The sequence below is a fragment of the Xiphophorus couchianus genome, chromosome 4 (genome assembly GCF_001444195.1).
Source record: "Xiphophorus couchianus chromosome 4, X_couchianus-1.0, whole genome shotgun sequence".
Taxonomy (NCBI): Eukaryota; Metazoa; Chordata; class Actinopteri; order Cyprinodontiformes; family Poeciliidae; genus Xiphophorus; species Xiphophorus couchianus.
In genome coordinates, this window is record NC_040231.1 from 19618785 (window position 1) to 19638028 (window position 19244).

The 19244-nt window shown below is 39.5% G+C and overlaps 1 protein-coding gene across 10 annotated transcripts in view; it reads left to right on the forward strand.

The window, feature by feature from the left end:
* Positions 1-18531, forward strand: part of tjp1a (tight junction protein 1a) — a 99964-nt gene extending 81433 nt beyond the window's left edge. For 4 of the 10 annotated variants that reach the window (XM_028013800.1, XM_028013801.1, XM_028013805.1 and 1 more), the window contains 14 exons: positions 1698-1780; positions 2015-2225; positions 3742-3842; positions 3931-4281; positions 5132-5377; positions 6473-7294; positions 7405-7487; positions 8237-8413; positions 8847-8953; positions 9065-9309; positions 9618-9772; positions 9858-10078; positions 12505-12648; positions 16931-18531. In XM_028013800.1, coding sequence (XP_027869601.1) covers positions 1698-1780; positions 2015-2225; positions 3742-3842; positions 3931-4281; positions 5132-5377; positions 6473-7294; positions 7405-7487; positions 8237-8413; positions 8847-8953; positions 9065-9309; positions 9618-9772; positions 9858-10078; positions 12505-12648; positions 16931-17025 — 3041 coding nt within the window. In that variant the 3' untranslated portion in view covers positions 17026-18531. The remainder of the gene's footprint in view (positions 1-1697; positions 1781-2014; positions 2226-3741; positions 3843-3930; positions 4282-5131; positions 5378-6472; positions 7295-7404; positions 7488-8236; positions 8414-8846; positions 8954-9064; positions 9310-9617; positions 9773-9857; positions 10079-12504; positions 12649-16930) is intronic. The other 6 variants (XM_028013802.1, XM_028013809.1, XM_028013803.1 and 3 more) reach the window with 4 other exon arrangements.
* The last annotated feature ends 713 nt before the right edge of the window (positions 18532-19244 follow it).

Below are 19244 nucleotides of genomic sequence, written 5' to 3' on the forward strand. Positions count from 1 at the left end.
TTATTTATTTGCTGGCAAATAAATAAGAAATTTGTCTTTTATTTGCTGACAAAAGACAAGTACTTTATTGTTTATAGTAAGAGAGATTTTAAATAGTATAGTTTGCTCTTTCATTTAGTAATTTTTACCTTAGATCAGAATGAACAGATGCAATATTCGTAGGATAAAAAAAGTATCTTTGACAATAATGAATGCAGAGTTGGAATTATGGTTTAAGCACAACTTCCTCCACATTCAGTAGCACCTCTGGTTAAGTGTTATATTTGTCAAAAATAAATGTGGCTTTTGCTGCTGTAGCATAATTCTTCATTTCTAAGTTTCATTTGGCCCTGTCACAGTTTTAGTTTTATTTTATAATTTCTTTCTCTGTAGATATGTAGATTGGCAGGTTTAGGCAAGATCAACTTACATCTACCTTTCTTGAACAGCCGGTCCTCTTGTCTTAGCCCTTTTGAAGAGTATCAAAGAGAAAGCAAGTCATATTTATGTGATATAGCTTACTAAGCTATAGATTACAGTGTCCAGCCACTAGGATTAACATAAAGTTTACGATAAAAAGTTGCTTCTCCTAAACATACTTTTACCATGTTTGGATTTCTAGTAATAGCAAAAGCAGTTACGTTACTGGCTGATCTTATTCCCACCTCTGAATAATTAGACTCTGATTAAAGGTAACATGGTCTTATTGTGAGGTTTTACACATCGTCAGCAGGGGTGCCATTAAGTGTGGAAGATGCTACAAACAGTAGGAAAAAAAGTCTTCCGGGACCCAGATGTTTTTTCTTTTCTTTTTGCTATTTTTGGAAGAAAGTTTGGACTACTGAACAAAGCTTGCTAGTTTGAAGCTTTGTGACTATGCTCCCAGTTTTAAAGACAAACACTACTAAATTATTTGTTTGCCTGAAGGTGTCCTGTCAGTTTAAGGTGCTGATGAGAAAACAAATCTCTCTTGTCGCCATCAAAGAAAACTTTATATTTTGTAAAAATTAAGTAGTGATAATATTAGAGCCAATGTCTGAAAAAAGGGCTGCATATGCTTGAACCTCTGTGTGCATGGCTATATTTATTTGCACTGTGCTAAACATAATTCTTGGGATATTTTAGAAACGTTTGCAGTTCTTAGATCCCTTTACAAGTAGAGATTATCCTCGTGTTTGAATCCTTACTTTACTGTACATCCCAGTGAGATGACTCCCCTAATGTTTTTCTTAACCTTGTGTTTTTGGTCAGGAAAGCATTTCTTATCTTTGTTGAAAATATAAACTCCTCTTCACATGCCTGCTGAAATCCCCAAGGCCTTAAAATGACACCATGGTCTCATTAATCCCAAATGACCCTCCTGCTCTTGAATGTGCATATTTAACATCAATGAGCCACACGTAACTCATTTCCCTGCACTATAATCTACACTGCTACATGCACTTGCACACACATATTTAATAATCACCGAATTTTATTCCCTAATCCCTCCAAAAATACTTCACGTCCGCTGCATGAATTGGCTGCTATCTTTATTTTTGGTATGAAATATCTAGCTGTTCCCATGAACGTACACTTGTCCTCTCCTATTCTGTGAATATCGTTGCGCTTTGAACCGCTCTGTTTATGGGAGTTGACAACTGCACGCTACAAAAATGTTTAATTGGGGCACGGGCTTGTGCTTATTGTTTTGTAATGGCCCGTTTCGTCTTCGGCAGGGAGCGAACCGAGGGACGCAGGAACCAACCAGAAAAGCTCGGGCATCATTCGCCTGCATACCATCAAGCAGATTATTGATAAAGTGAGTAAAACTGCACAAACAGGAAAGACGAAGATGTGTCCCTTTTTTGTCCTAGGTATGTTTTAATATGAAGTGAGACGTAATAGTATTTTTATAGCTCAATGCTGCCCTCTGGTGGTATATGCCCACTCAATTAAATGCAGTGCAACAGCTTTGCTTTACATTTATTTTGCTCAGCAATTGCTGAATATATTTGCAGTCAAAGTGATAAATTCTGTTTTCTGCACCCTGAAGGACAAGCATGCGGTTCTGGACATCACCCCCAACGCTGTGGACCGTCTGAACTACGCTCAGTGGTATCCCATCGTTGTGTTTCTAAACCCAGACACCAAACAGGGGGTCAAGAACATGAGGACACGGCTCTGCCCCGATTCCAGAAAGAGTGCTAGAAAGCTTTTTGATCGAGCTCTCAAGTTACGGAAGAACAACCACCACCTCTTCACCAGTGAGTCCACACGGTTTGAACAGCAGAAATCTCCTATGTCTCTGATTTGTAGCTTGTTTCATTGCTGCCCTTTAAGGGAATATTCGCCAACCACACCGGTTAGACAGTAACATTCAGTGATGCTCGCGGGGTGGAGTATAAAGCATTACCTGACCTAGTAAATGGTTAGCAATGGAAATATGAATAAGGGCTTATGGCATAGTCATGTTTTATTCATGTCCCACGCAGACAATTGCATATTTGGCTGAGCTGAAGAAAAACATTAATGACACTTAGGGAGCAGCAGACCTCATTTGAAAACAGCTTAAAACTGCAGTACTGGATAATTTCACTATAATGAATTCAAAGTTCCCCGTTTAGGTCTTTGATTACATGCTATGTAGTTTTGCCATATGATAAAACTTCCATACGTGCAGCTCCTTGACTCCTGCGTTATACTGAGGGACAAATCTTATTATGAATAAATTTTGTCTTAGACATCATTCTTAGTTTATATACTTAAAACCACTAGGGATCCTTACAATTGTAGAAATATATTTTTACTTAATTAATTAATGCCTTGCAAAAGTATTCACACCCCTTGAACTGTTCTCTTTTTGTTCTGTCAAAACAAAAAGAGCATAAGGACTTTACGTGAAAGCATTGATCACTTAACCTGCTGGACAAAGTAGCACCTAACTGACATGAATGGAAAGATGTTGCATTGTTCTAGTGTGTCTTTATTTTGTTGCTTTTTTATTTTACAAATGAAATTAGGCAAGTGTAGTGTCATTTGCATAATGTAGGTTTTTGTTATAATTCTTGCCTCTACCGTCATTGAAGAAAGTGACATTTATTTTGAGAAAATAGCTCAGTCCAAATGAACTGAGAGTGTGATTTACATGTCTTTCGACAGACTGTCAATTAGATTTATTTCTGGACTTTGTCTGGGCCACTCTAACATTTGAATATCCTTTGATTTGTATTATTTTCTGTGAAACACTGACTGATTGTACAGGATTGTTGCACTGCTGGAATGAGAAGGTTTGACTCAGTAAAACCCTTTTGTAGTTCTAAATGCACTTTTTTAAGCCTTTTTTTTTTTTTACAGTGGGAGTCAGGGTGATGTGCCGTGTCAGTTTTCTGACACAATAGCAAACTATGTAATACATTTCCATCTCGTTTGATCAGAGCACCTTGTTTGCTCTGGTTCTTGCATGGCTTGTGGAAAACAATCTTTCTTCTTGTTGCGCTTCCATTGAATAACTAATAATTACGTTGTAAATAGATTATTCCATCTGAGCTGTGGATCTCTTCAGCTCCTCTAGAGTAGGCACATTCCTTTTCCTCCACTTCACAATTATGTGCTACTTTGTAGCACATAATTGTGCTACAAGATTAAAAAATTCCCTAGTAAATTAATTGAGGTAAGTGTGAGAAAGCTCAAATGATATTAACATGTTCACAAGTCACTTAATGTACCAGATTAATATTAAAGGCTAAACTGGAGCGATGTCATGTTTTCTTTCCCTTTCAGCAACCATTAACCTGAACAGCATGAATGACGGTTGGTTTGGAGCCCTGAAAGAAATAATCCAGCAGCAGCAGAACCAGTTGGTGTGGGTGTCAGAAGGAAAGGTTAGTCACGGTCAAACACATCAAACCAAATTTTGAAGGTGAGGATTTATGTTTCTCACCCATTCCGTTTGATTTCCAATTTCCTCAGGCTGATGGGGCAACCGATGATGACCTAGACCTCCATGACGACCGCCTCTCCTACCTGTCGGCACCGGGCAGTGAGTATTCCATGTACAGTACCGACAGCCGGCACACCTCCGACTACGAGGACACGGACACGGAGGGCGGGGCCTACACCGACCAGGAGTTGGACGAGACGCTGAACGACGACGTGGGTCTGCCCGCCGAGCCGGCCATCACACGCTCTTCGGAGCCCGTACGTGAGGAGCCGCCAGTCATCCAGGAGCCCCCCGGCTACGTGGCCTACTCTCACTCGGCGCAGCCGGACCCGCTGAACCGCATCAATCCGGCTGGGTTCAAAGCCCCAGTGCCGCAGCAGGTAGCGTTTCTGAGAGCCGTACGCCTCCCCTGTTGTCTGGAGGACGTGGTGTGCGTTAGAAGGGTTTTCTGGAGGCGCTATTGAACACACTCTCTCCCCTCTGCAGTTATTCTGTGTGCTATTATGAAACAATATTATGAAACTGATGTGGGGGCAGATATATATTGTGATTATATACAGAAATACCATATACATATATATATATATATATATATATATATTTATTACACTATTTATTTTCCCTATTCGCGTCTTTGATGTTTGTTAGTGTGGATTTTTTTTATTTCCTTTTGCAAATAAGAACTTCCAGTTCTGTTGTTGTGAATTGTTGTATCACCATGGGCTGTCTCAGCTGTCTGACTGTTGCTCATGTCACCGGGACAGAAAAATTATGTCTTTATTTTAAAAAGTGTGTGTACCAGTAATCACCAATGTGCACTTTGTTCTATCTATGACACCAAAAAGTATTATGTGCATGACAGAAATACCAGTGTTACTTCACTGTACTTGTGAAATGTATTAAATAATATTCAGTTGGCAGGTGTATATCTAAAATAGAACATTTTTGTCATCTAAATGATGTGTTGATGATCACGAAAAGGGGAAAATATTTACTTATTATACACATATTTATTATATATTATATATATATTTAAATATGTCTTGTAACCACAGAATTAAAATCGAGTTAGTGTCCTTCAACGATGAAATGTTGTCCTGCTACTAATTCCTAACCTTTTAGATGTGGAGCAGAGGATTGTAGAGGGTGCTGAGACGCTAGTAGCATTTGTTGAAACTGCACCGTAGTGTGTCAGCGCGTGTTATTAAACATTTCTGAACCACTTCACAGAAAGCAGAGGCCACGCCTAGCATCTCCAGGCAGCCTGAGCCCCTGGCTGAGGCAGTGCCCCCTGCTGTCGACGTTACTGTAAAAACTGTAGGGGCTCTGAGCCTTGATGAGGTTCCTGCAGCTCCTTACAGCAAGCCGAGCCCCAGCCAAGAGGCTGGCTCGCTTAGGAGGCCCACCCCTGAGCTAGCACCTCAGAGCGTCACCCCAGAGCCTCTACAGTCCGGACTGGCTGGTCCAGAACCAAAGGTATCCACCTGACCGCCGCTGGACGCTTGGCGAACCTGGCTCGGCTCTACTCGGCCCGGTCTGACCTCCTGTGTTGCTGCTGCCTGTCTGCCCGTCTCCTGCTTCTTTCTATCGCTCTGTCTTTTCTGCCCTGCATGTCAGCTGATCAAAGTGCTGCCCAGAAGAGACAAAAGATGCGTGTGCGTGAGAGTGTGCAAGAGTGGAAGCCGGTAAACAACAGTGGGCCTGGGAGCTGGTGGCTGTGTTAATTTGCCTACATGTTGACAGGCAGTGGAAACTGCAGCTCTCACTGTTGCTTATCCTTTGCATGGCTGCAACATGTTCGCCTTATTCTGTGTTAACTCGATCTTTTTGCTGTGTTTATCAATGCAGACTAAATTATTATTTCCTTGTAAAAGTAGCCATACACTTTCCAGCAAGTATGTTTTCAGCTGCTTTATCCGATCTGGATTGACAGTTTATGGCTATTTAATCAAAATTAAAAAATTGTCTTCTTTTTATTGATTTATTAGATTCAGTTTATTCAAGTATGTGCTTGTATGTATACATGTTAATGTGGATATTTTACTTTTAAACTGCATCAAGACAGTGGGCAATTTTTCTTTTTTGACATTTCTCCACATGTGCTCCTGCATGTGTTAAGATTAAACGACCAAAACATGCTTAGTTACCAAACATTTGTTCTCTGTGTCCGGGAATACATTAACAGCAGAGACTTTGTGTCACTTTTGTTTAGAAAGAAAAGTTGATCCCATTGTTTTTTTGAAGTTTTTTAAAATATGTGGTGGTCTTTCTTAAATTATTTTCGATAAGTTGGTGTTACAGACTTACTTTGTCATGTTTTTGCAACCTTCTGCTCTACTGCAATTTCCATATGGTCTGAAATGTATTCTGACTAGTAACACCTCCCTTTCAGTGTCTCTATTTCAGGTCTTTTCCCTTCCTGTTTCTTCTGTAATTTCAAGGACTTTCACTTGTTCATCCTTCAACTGTTGTTGTGTCTTTTTTGTTGTTTTTGTTTTACATACTGCCTAACATTGGTCAAGCCCGTGTATGTGGGTTCTCAAACGTTTTCTTTTTGTATCTGTTTGGTAGATGTTTCAGAAGGATCCCTACGGCATGGAAAACACAGGGAGAATCACTAACAGCATGAAGGCTGTCAATTACAACCCTCCGCAGCCGTACCACCCCGACCAGCAGTCGTACCGGGATTACGACCACCCGCCGAATCGCTATGACGTCAGCAGCGGGGCCGGGTCTTACCCGGAGTCGCAGTACAGAAGCAACGACCACATCCCGCTCTATGAGAACAGCGTGCCTCAGTACGACCAGCAGCAGTGGAATCCCTACGGCCAGCCGCCCTCTGCTTCCAACTCCCAGGGTTACGATCTCCGGCTGCGTTACAGTGATGGCTCCGATGCGCAGTACACCCCACCTCTACGCTACGACGAACCCCCACCACAGCAGGGATTCGATGTGCGACCTCGCTACGGCAAACCTACAGGTCCGGGCCCGGTTCATTACGACGACCTCCCGCCGCCTCCTCAAGGATCTGACCTCGGCTACAACCAGGATTCCCACCTGGGGTATCCCTCAGCCAGCCGATCCCCAGAACTAGCCCCTCAACGACCCGCCTATAACCAAGGACCTAGCTTGCAGCCGAAAGGCTACAAACCTCAGCACTACGACCCGACTCCAGCAAACTCTGTAGCCAGCCTTACTCCTCCTCCTAAAGCCGAGACAGACTCGCCTTCCCCTGTGGAAGTTGCTCAACTCGCACCTTCCAGAGACGAGCCGCAGGAGGAAGACCCTGCCATGCGACCCCAGTCGGTCCTCACCAGGGTCAAGATGTTTGAGAACAAACGGTCTGTGTCTGTGGACCGCGCCAGAGATGCAGGGGAATCCACTGGAAACAGGGTAAGGAGTTTCTTTGAAGTGTCTGAACTTGTTCAATGACTTTTAACTTATGATTCTGAGAAAACATCTGGACTTGTCCAACTGAGACGATGTTTGTTTTAATTCTTTAGGCAGCTGATTTACCCCTGAAAGCAGGTGGTGTGATCCCTAAAGCAAATTCTCTGAGCAACCTGGATCAAGAGAAGAACTTTAGGTAAGTCTGTAGATAATTTAACATGCATAGAATTAAAAATCTCTAATATTGCAGCTTTCATGTTCCCTTTAACATATCCCCTACTCCTGGAGTGTTTAACCTTGTGCCTTACATTAAACTTCTTCATGGTGGAACAATGGATGGGCATTTATTGTATTGTTTTAAGATCATTGTAAAAATTATTTTATCATAAGAATTTGGACATATCGTCACAATGATAATTTGATTCAGTTTATTTATATAGTGCCACTTCAAAATTGGAAAAATAAATCAATTCAATCATACATACATTGTAATTGATTATATCAAACAGTATGGAAAGCTCATTAATAATTTAAAATAGTTTAAAACATTTCTGAGGAAACCCAGCAGATTGCATTGAGCCATTAATGGAAAACCCAAAAACCTGTCTAATTGTTGTTTTTGTTGTCATCTCCACTGTTTTATGGGAGCATCAATAAATTTGAAAATATGATTAAATATAGTTGCTATATACAGCTTAGTAATAAAAATCACTCTGCTTTATGTATCCGGTGTCCCAAAGCAGCCCATTTAAAAGTTTGAATATATTTTAAGAGCCGTATTTGTGGAGCTGTAATTGCTGTGACATGCTTACCAAAGGACTGCAAAAAAAATTTTATATATATTTTTTTTATCGCCACTGTTGTCATTATAACTGCAAATATCATGAGATGCGGGGATAAAATTTTAAGTCCATCTCGCCCAACCCTATGTTGAACCAACTCCAGAGCTCCAGAGCCCCAGAGACTGCAGTCCAAGGCAGTCGATGACATTGTCCGCTCTAACCATTACGATCCTGATGAGGACGAGGATTACTACAGGAAGCAGCTGTCCTACTTTGACAGACTTCAGACCGGCCCTAACAAATCCCAGCCACAAGCACAAACAACTCACAGCTTCCCCAGGTGATCCTCAGTCCCGCTGATGTTTCCGTGCGCTTTGGACATGGTGTTTGTGGAGTGGCTTTATGTTTAGTACAAAAGATAACACCAGATTTAACCCGCACGCATTAACGCTGCCTTACTGATCAACATCCTTTACAACAGATTAGAAATTAGTTTTTTCTTACTCTGTTGTCTCTATATTCAGCTTTGTTTTCTAACCTGACTGGCTTAGATCAGTTAGATGTAGAAAAAGATGAAACACTTAATTCCCCACACATAGAATATAAATAAATGAGAAGTGTCTCAAAACACACACTGTGCATGCCAACTAAACCTTGTTCCAAAGTTAATTTTCCCATTGCATGACATAGTGGTGAGGCCCCTGCTTCTTCCTCATTCACTGACACGGTATTTCTCCTTTCAAGCTAAACTTTTCTACTTTGCCATATTACAGGACTGAGTCCGTAGACAAACCGAGTCCACTGGAGAAAAAGTATGAACCGGTTCCTCAGGTTACCCCCTCTCTGCCACCAGCCACACTGCCTAAACCGTCAGCTGAAGGTTAATGCATCTCTAACTTTCTCACAAAAGGCAGAAACTTGCATACATACATAGATCTCGAAGCCTGGATCTTTTTTCTTTCTTTACTGACTTTGCACGGCTCTCCCACAGTCAAGCCTCCAGCCCGAGAAAACACTGTCCAGAGCAACTTCCTGCCTCAGAAGAGTTTCCCCGAAAAGTCTCCAGTTAACGGCACAAGCGAGCAGCCTCCAAAGACGACGGGGGCGCCGTCTAGCTTTAACCGCTTCGTTCCCAAGCCCTTCACCACCTCAGCCAAACCTTTCGCGCGGATGTTCGACAGTCCGAAATTCAACCACAATCTTCTGTCCAACGATAAACCTGAGATTGCACCAAAGGTAAATCTGTTTTAGGAAATAAATCTGATATAAATTGGTTCACTTCTAAATTTAGAGCTTAGAAGAATATATTAAGTTAATTGTTCTGCTGCTTAAGATGCTATTTTTCTTTATTACCAAAATTTTTTGTGTTGAGTTGATTTGGGGTCTGTTATACTGACATATTAACTCATTAGAATGGAGGAAATTGCACTTGTTTGTTTATACTAGTGCAAATTTTCTTGTTTCATCTAGACTATAACTCATTAGTAAATGAAAATAAAGTTTCAATATTAGTGTTTCTGACTTAAATGACTTATGTGGCTCAGGGTCCAACCTCCACTGCAGTAAAGCCTCAGATCCCCCCACAGCCTCAGAACACGGACCACGACAGTGGCGTGGACACCTTCACACGCACTGTGGATAACCGCCCCAAACACCAGCAGAATAACGTCAACGCCGTTCCCAAGGCCATCCCTGTGAGGTAACAGAACCACTCTGAGTCCAAATGAAACCAAAGCCATTTTCTAGAGAGAGAGAGAGTCACGGTGAATGTGTCTGTCTCCCAGCCCGAGCGCCCTCGAAGACGACGAGGATGAAGACGAGGGTCACACTGTGGTCGCCACCGCTCGCGGCATCTTCAACAGTAACGGCGGCGTCCTGAGCTCCATCGAAACAGGTGTCAGCATAATTATCCCACAGGGTGCCATCCCCGACGGAGTGGAGCAGGAGATCTACTTCAAGGTCTGCCGAGACAACAGCATCCTGCCGCCGCTCGACAAGGAGAAAGGTAACTCATTGAGGAGGAGGAGGACGTTGAGATACTTCTCCTTGTTGTCTTAAGTGTTGTGTTTCACTTCGCCATTGTGACAAGATGTGCACAGATGTTTGTCTCATCCGTCGGTGATTATATTGTTGCATCTAATTTTATTTGTTTAGAAATTGCTAGAAAAATATTTGTTAAAAACAGACTGCGTGTTTTTTTTCCCCCCAGTGTTCTGTATTTAGATCTAGAAAATGATAGGAAGGACAGCCATGTTCTGGTATTTTCTCTTTTTGCATGCATTTCCTACATGTAAACAAACATGCAGTGATGGCATAGTTACTTTGAAAAAGTAACTTTATTTGGATTACTGATTACTCCTTTAAAAAGTAACTTAGTTAGATTACTGATTACTTCATTGGAAAAGTAACTACGTTACATTAAAAGTCATTTTTTTAGTTACTTTCAGCACCTGCTAACAACAACGCTCTGCCACCTATGAAAATTACATTGATCTTAATTTAGCTTATGTATATTATCTACAGTGTTTTTTGTCACCATCTGTGTGTGTAACGTGTTTCGTGTGCTGAGGAGCGATCAGAAACGGCAGAGAACAGATTCGAAGTGAGGCAGGCAGTTCTCTTGCCTCATGGCAGGGGGCGCTCATGATCCCAGACATTGTGACTCCACAACTGCAGAGACAGTAACAGCGAGCTAGAAATACAGTAAAATCAAGTGAAGCAATATATTTATAGTTTTCTCCTCTTACCACAGCAATCACTTATTAATAATCGCAAAATAAACATTAAGCCTAAAACTATACCACTGCAACAGACTTGAATGTTCTGCTCTTTGTGTGGAAAATATTTCAATGTTTTTGTGTGGTGGTGTCAGTTGCTATGGCAACGAGTCTGCGTGTAGCTGCGCTGATACAGAGAGTGCGAAATAAGTGGTTTTGAGTTGTACTTTAACGGTTTTTCCCTTTGCTGTGGAGCACAGCACGAAATTAATAATATCTACATCTCAGAAGTTTGATTGCGTTAATGGAATTATTCTCGGCGGCAGCGTGACTATGGATCAAATGTTAAAGAATAGTCTTTTTGCCCTCCAGCGTTGCCCACATGCTTGAAATTTCCTTATGTAAACAATAACCTGCAGGGGGTCTATATTTGTATATCTGATTATGATTAAATCAGTGCCTCACCAGCTATGAGCCTCACCGCACGTCACTGGTCAGAACATAGTGGCAGTTTTAATACATTGTTAAAGAACATTATTGTTTATTAAACTTCCATACTGCAGCTTTAAAAATCCTAATATCTGATTTGTACATCTATTTATTGATATATTATCCTCCTAACATCTTTTATTACAACATATTTGTATTATTTATGGTTTGATCCCCGTCTGGCTCTCTAATAGGTTATAATATTTAACTACAGTAGACTATGACTGGATCATAGAAGGTTATTTTACATTGTTTGTGGTCTGGAGTTACACTTTAGGGACTGAGCTTTTGCCTACTCCACAGTGCTTGTTGTTTCTTGATAGTATGTATTGCAATACCTCGTGATCATATTTCCTGGAACAGATGGAGAAAGTCTGAGATATCAAATGCATGAATCTAGAGTGCAGTCAGAAGCCGGTTGTGACTCCAGTGGGAATCATCAGTTGTTTCTTCTCATCGCTATATCTGCTGAGACAAACTGTAATCGTGACTGCAGATCTGGGATGGTGTTCCTGTCACTTCAATTTAATTACAGTTGTAACTTCTACTCCTGACTGTCATGACATCAGGCAGCAGGTTGTGTGATTTTTTTGGCTAATGGTGTAAAATATAAGACTTACTAAAGTCAAGAGTCTCTGAGGTGGGTGTAAGGCAGAAGTCCGGTTTGACATAACAGCTACAGTTTGATGCTAAATAAATCCAGCTACCAACCGGCGGCTGGATGCTCAGTAATGAGCACTAAACGTTTCGTGTAGAGCGTCAGATTGTCTCTCCTAAGAACAGTGTATCTCATTTAATCTGCTTAGTAAAGTGATAGGATTGGAAAGCTTGCAGAAAAATTTAGAATTTTATATATTTTCTCATCCTAGTTTAGTAATCGAGCACATTTAATTCTCAATCTTTGAATTAGGTTTCTAGTTCACAGGCAGAACACTCAACTATGCCTACTTTGTGTTTAGATGGAACAAAATCCTATAATGTTGAATTATTTTTATGGTTTGTGATCTCAAAATAAGATTAAAGTAAAGCGGACCTAAAATAAATTTAACTGCCTTTGTCTAATCTGGACTACTTAGATGTTTTGTTTTCATATACAGCACATTTCTTACATAAAATCTAATACAAATTATTCAAATGAAAAACTAATTTATGATAAAATATTATTCAAACTTGACAGTTTACCGTTTAACTGAGTGCACAACAATACTGTGTTTTGTGTTTACAGGAGAGACTTTGCTCAGCCCTCTGGTGATGTGTGGACCTCACGGCCTCAAGTTCTTGAAGCCTGTGGAGCTGCGCTTACCTCACTGTGCGTCAATGACCCCTGATGGTTGGTCTTTTGCTCTAAAATCCTCCGACTCCTCGTCGGGTATGCTTTGCTCTCTCTGCTCTTCCGGGGTCGTTTGGGCTGGCTGTGTGACAAATTCAACATTTTCGGTCACTTGTTAAATCAGCATTTTTCCCTGGCCTTGGTTCTTCATTTATTTAATCCAAAGTCAAACATTTAAGAGACTCCAAATGTTTAATCAAGAAGAATCAATCTAAGGGAAAAAAAATCTGCCTTTTTCACAAATGATTTCTTTGGGTTTATTTCATTTTCATCATTTATGCTGATAAACTCACCCACACAATTTCATTTGCTGTATCACTGGTTTCCCTTCCAAGCTTTATTGCTTTAAATTACCAATGCACTATTTCTCTCCTGGTTTCTTTTCCAGCATATTAACTTTATCTCATTTTACCCAACTTGCATGCACTGGATGCTTGGCTGCAAGATATTAAGTTTCGTCAGACGGGACTGTAACGCATGCTTCTCGGCTCAGTAGGATTTTTTTCACATAGCCACCCAAATCCTGACCTGAAGAACAAACAGCTCTGGATCTGCTGCAGATCTGCTGGAATCTGGGACATCGTCATAACCAATAAAACCTGTCATTCCACATAAATTCCAAAGATAAACAAAGACATCTTGCTTTCTTGCCTAGGTGCTCGTCTCTAAATTTAGAGCTCCTGTCTTCCAAAGAGTTATTTTTGACTCTGACTTTTAGACAGCAGAAAATATACTTTTATAGCCAGTTTTTGTTGTCTCCCCTTCGTGTAAGCTTAAGTTGTAAAATTGGATCAGGAAGTGTCAAGAAAAGCAAACCAAATTCATCTCGACTGCAGGGGAAAAGGTTCGGATCCAAGTAGATTTTTAAAACAGATGTTTAGCATTCATATATCTGAGTGTTCATGATTAAAATATTATTATTTCATTAACATATTTGGTCCAAGGGATATGAAAATTCAGTGATGGAATAAAAAAAAAAAAAAAAATCTAGCACTGTGGTTGATAAACGCCTGATTGAGACGTAAACAGAGTCTCAATCGTGAAGATCAATTCACGATCTTGGGTGTTTGGTGCAATAAAACAAATGTGTATTTAAATTTGTTTTTGTTAGACTCCTGGTCAAGAACACCTAACCAAAGACCAGAGCATACCAACACCTTGAGGGAATCGAGATTAAGACCAAAACGATGTGTGAAAATTCTACATTCCTGCAATATTAATATTGCCCTCCAGATTAACTGGCTGCACTGGGTCCCCAGTTTCTTTCATCGAGTTTGACATGGCTCACTTATGGTTCTTTTTTTTTTCTGCCTGCTGTATAGATGGAAAAATATCCACATATTTATACTGGAAAATGTTTCTCCTCTCATCTGTTTAATTTCGCCCAGGAGTCAACTGGAAAATTCAAATTAAACCTCATTGGTTGCATTCGAATCCTGTGACTAGCTTCACAATACGTTGCAATCAAAAATGGGTGGAAAAAAAATCTCGCATGTCTGAGACAAGACAGTGTAAAAATGTAGCACCACAAATCTAATTTTAAGTCCTTCAACATGGAAGTGCACAAGGCAGACAACAAAATTATGTGTTTTTTGGCCACTGATTGGCAACATTGTAAAGAAAATTTTAAAGTAATGTAACCATTTATTGACACGTTAGCTCACCTACGTTGAAGCCGAATGAACAACACCAGCAAAAAGGTTGGTGTTAATATTGTAAGGTGTACCTGGGCCTAATTATGTAAATAAGATACTATTTTAAAAAATAGATGTTGACAAATTTAAAAACACGCAAATTTAAAAAGGTTTTATGGTATGATGCTTCTGTCCTTTTGGTTGTGTTATCCATTTCCACAGTCAAAGATCAAAGTGTCAGACCTTATTTGAAAGTTTTTTAGATCAATTTTCCAATCAGCCACAAGCAGTGTCGCATAATTGTTTGCCTTGTCTGCCTTGACATTCGTCCAAAACTTACAAAACACGTCTGTTTTCTTATTTTAATCGTTCATTGTCCAATACACCCCAGAAATTGCACTGATTCCCCTTCTAAAATTATTCTGATATATATTTTACTGCATGTTCATCTCTGTTATTCCAAAGCAAAATTACAGTTTAAGCCTTTAGGAAATAATTGAATGTCTACTCGCACTAAAGAGCAAAAGCACAAGAACAAAATCAGAAAGTCCTTCCTCTTTTCATAACCTTGTCCTTCCCACAAACTATCTTCAAAACCAGCAGTGACTTGGGCAGTGGTCAGGATTAGCTGTTAATTAGCCTCATTTTAGAGATGAGACATAGGGCTCTGATAGAAATGTCAGCTCACTTTGTCGTCCTGCAGAATTGGGGGAGTATCATTGAAGCTGCATTGTAATCCCCTTATTGTAAAGCAAGACCACTCTCGGGACTACTTCTATCCCCTTCTGAGGTTTTTCTTCTCACTTTGCTTCTTTGCTTTCTCCTTTTACTCTCAAGTCTGGCAGCCTCCTTTCATCTCTACTTCTCCTGCCCACAGTGGTCTCACTGTGGTTATTTCATACTTAAGTCTGAACCAGTCTGATACAGTTTAGCTCCATAAGTGCCTCATTAATGGGCAGTTTGGGTTTGAGAGTCACAGTAAGTTGACCAAACACACTATGCAGTGTCTCATTTTAAGGTCTGTGAGTGCACCTTACAAGCACCTTGACGTCTGAAGTATTTGTGTAAAGTTCATAGAAGTTATTTCTATATGCTGTTTGTATCTCATGCTCATCATTATCCCACTATGTGATGTTTAACATGTTTGTTTCTCTTTCACATTGTTCTAGGTTAGTAGTTCTGTGCCTTTCTAAACTATGTACCTCTTCAAAAGATGTTTAGCTATCCTACTACCATATATATATATATATATATATATAAAAAAAAATAAAAAAATTTCACAGTTCCTGTTAAACAGTAAAGTCAGCTGTACTAGCCCACAATAGTCCAGGAGGTCCCTCTGCATCCCATGGCAACGCATGAATTTCTGACCCAAAAAGGATGCGAAAACAACAATGTGCAAGTTGGCAGCATCTACATCTCTTTGACAATTCTGAATCATGAGGACATTTTTAGCTCCAATTCCAATGTCTAATTTGGTTATGTAAAAACTACCACAAGAGGGAGCTCATGTAGCATGAGATACGAAAACATATTTCTGTTTTATGCTGCTTTAATTAAACATCACAATATTAAATTGAGTCATAGAGCTTCGGTAATTATGAAGCTTTTTTTTTTTTTAACAGTCAGATGTTTTTATGTTAATGGAACCTACATTTTCACCTGGCACATTTACGGTATAAACTTATAATGCTTTTTTTTTTTTTAGCATACTACCCTCTCACAGTTAGTTATGAGAGTGATATTCAAGGTGTTAAGAATGAGAAATTAAATTAAAGATTGACTAGAAATGTCTGTTCTTGGGCAGTGGGCCTGAGCGTTATGGGGTTGAATCAAAAAAAAAAATCTAACAAAGCTGGAGGCAACTTGCTGAGCAGGCGGCTCTGATCTGTCTGATCCATCGTACATGTGTTCAGAACAGATAAAGGCAGTCTTAAAGCGCTATTGGACTTTTAATGTAAATATACTGCTCAAATTTAGGTAAGTCTTTAGATTCAAGTGACGTGACAGCTAGTGGAAGAGCTCCAGCCCAAGTATTTAGAGGAAAGTGTACTTAACCCATGGACTGGTTGCCTGTGTACTTGTTTAAAAATGTACTTTAGTCTTCATTTTTCTAACATGTCAAGTTGAATCAGAACCGACCCATTTGTGTAAAAGCAGAACCTAAGTTCACATATCTTCACATATCTTATGTCCCGCAAAGGGCATATAAATATATTCAGAGTAATAAGATCAAGTTGATTTAAGCTCCAGGTAAGCTTCATGGCATCGTGTCACATACTGAGGCTTTTCTGCACTGGCCTGGTTCTGCATCCCTTCATCATTGATTGGAACCTTCCTTTTAGCACAGATCTCCATGTTTATAGTCTTCACAGTGACTAGATTTTAATTCACAGTCAACAAGAGGTCGGAGACCTTCAATAAAAAAATCCTGAACAGCTTTTACTGGCCTCTGGTGGCACTACACTTGGAAGTAGGCCACAAATGTCCACAGTTAGGCCACAAATGTCCACAGTTATGTGACTTGCAACGGATATGATCACATTTTGAATTCAGTGTTGTTTATAAAGTAATTTACACCAATTTGTTTTTTATGTAAATGTTTCTGACTATGCACAGGAGCCGGAGATTAATGCAAACAGCAGTTATTACCACTCACCGACGCATCCCATTTATTTTCTCTGCAGGTGACCCTAAAAGCTGGCAGAACAAGTCTCTCCCCGGAGACCCCAACTACCTAGTGGGAGCCAACTGCGTTTCTGTGCTCATTGACCACTTTTAAGAAGGGACGAATGGAATGCTGAATGTGGGAAGAGTGAAGGCAACGGACTCGAATTAGAAGACACACACACTGCACACGCACTACCGCTGCAGTCCGAGCGTACAAACACAGCACACAGCGGAGTATGAAGGAGAGCCGGTCAGTTCTGTTTACTGCACCCAGATGAAGGCAAGACTGAAAATCTGTCCTCAGTTTGAAGTTTGGATGTGAAGTAAAACCCTCTGATGCATCTCTTAAAATACCAACACTAAATATAAAGTGGAGTTTATTCATGTATCTGGATGGATGGCTTTCAAAGCAGCATACATGCTTCAGAACATTGTCAGTATATCTATGCTATATATGCATACAGTATGTGTAGAAGTATCCAAAGGAGTTGTTGGAAATTTTGGAGTTTATTTCCAAATTTAGATTTCAGTTCAGGGGACAGAATATGAAGACTTAGACAGGTTGAGGTAACTTTATTGAAAGTTTGAGATATGTAGGGACGTTTGTAGGAATCCATTGAAGGAAACGATGATAAACCGAAGCAGCACACTTAAAGACACCTTCACTCCTTCCTTTGTTCTTCCTTTTCCTGTTATATCCTGTAGCTTCCTGCCTTTTGCCCCCACCTCCCTGAGCACTTGGTCTTCTCCCTCCAGCCTGAGGGAGATCTATGCATGTCCTTTACTCAGGTTTTGTAACTGTCCTCAGTTCCTACCTGACATTTCTTTCCTCTTCCTTCCTGGTTACTCTTGCACTCATACACACAAATAAGCAGTGATGCCTTATCTGCAGATTATTCACTTTTCATAAAGAGAAAACATAACTTATGATAAATTATGGTATAATGTCAGTTGTTTTTGCCATTCTTTTGTGAACCCACTGTATAAATAAACTTGGGTTTAGCACACAATAACAGTTGGCAAAAGATAACAAAGGTAAGCTCTTCTTTTATCTGCTATGCATTACTGAAAAGGACAGATAAGAAGTGGCTGTAAATAAAGCTAGCGTATTGCCTTGTTTCTTTTCTTTGTAAATGAACTTTTTGTATGTCTTTCTTTTTTTTGTATAAAACTTAGAGAAAACATATTAAAAAGCAGAAGAAAGTGAACAAGTTTTCTTTTTATTCTGGATATACCCTTAAGCCTTTGAACTGTAACCAACAATAATACATTGAACCTTTTTCTACCAATATATTGACACAATGTTGTGGACACAGAAAAAGTACTTTTTACTGATTGGAGGATCTCATAAGTACTTGAACTAAAAGACATTAAAATGTGCTCTGATGGTGTGTCCCCCTCACTGATTTGTGATACTGGATGCTATATTGTGTGCCCTTAAATGTATTTTTGTACTAATAGACAATATAATATGTACGGCACACCAATACAGTTTTATTTTTAGTATAACACAGCTTTAACTAAATATTAGCTCTTCACGTGTGGCTGACTTTTTTTTTCTTCTCCTCTTTGACACTTTTATCACTGTATTAATAAATAAAATCATTTTTAAAATAAAGTCCATGGAAGGTGTTTTTATATCCCTACATTGACATTTTTTAAAGACATGTGACCTTGTTCTATTTTGGTATTACTGCAATGCAAATTTATTCCCGTTATTTCATTTGGTTTATTGGGATTCCATGCTTTTAATAGAACCAATACAATGCAAATTAAAGAACAGGTCTTAAGCTAAATGTCTCATCTGTTATTGTAAAATAAAGTCTTCACCTTAAAGCTCACTTTTGCAACATATATGAACAGGTTAATTAAGCTCAGCCATTTATTTTTACTATTCTCAGTTCTGCACTACCTCAGTTTATGGCTAGATGGTGTAGGAAACCTATAAATAAATTGATGCACAAGGTTATGGATAATGAGGTGTTTCAGCAATGGGTTAGATTACAAGATATTGGAAGATTAAAGATATACAAATTTAGATCATTTTACAGACAAAGTTCTATGATCTATAACATACTGAGAAAACTACCACTAATTTCTTATTAGAAATGGGCAAGAGCTGTGATTCATAATCTAACAATAATCTGTTAATGATCAAAGAATACATGATCTACTGGTGCATCTCAAGTTGAATTAGGACATCTCAAAGTTATTTTATTTCAGTAATTCAATTTAAAAGTGACTATGAAAACCCCAAACTCCATTTACCTGAGTAATAGATTGCACTAAAACAACAAAAAATGTATATCTAATTAAAAATATTTCGTTATG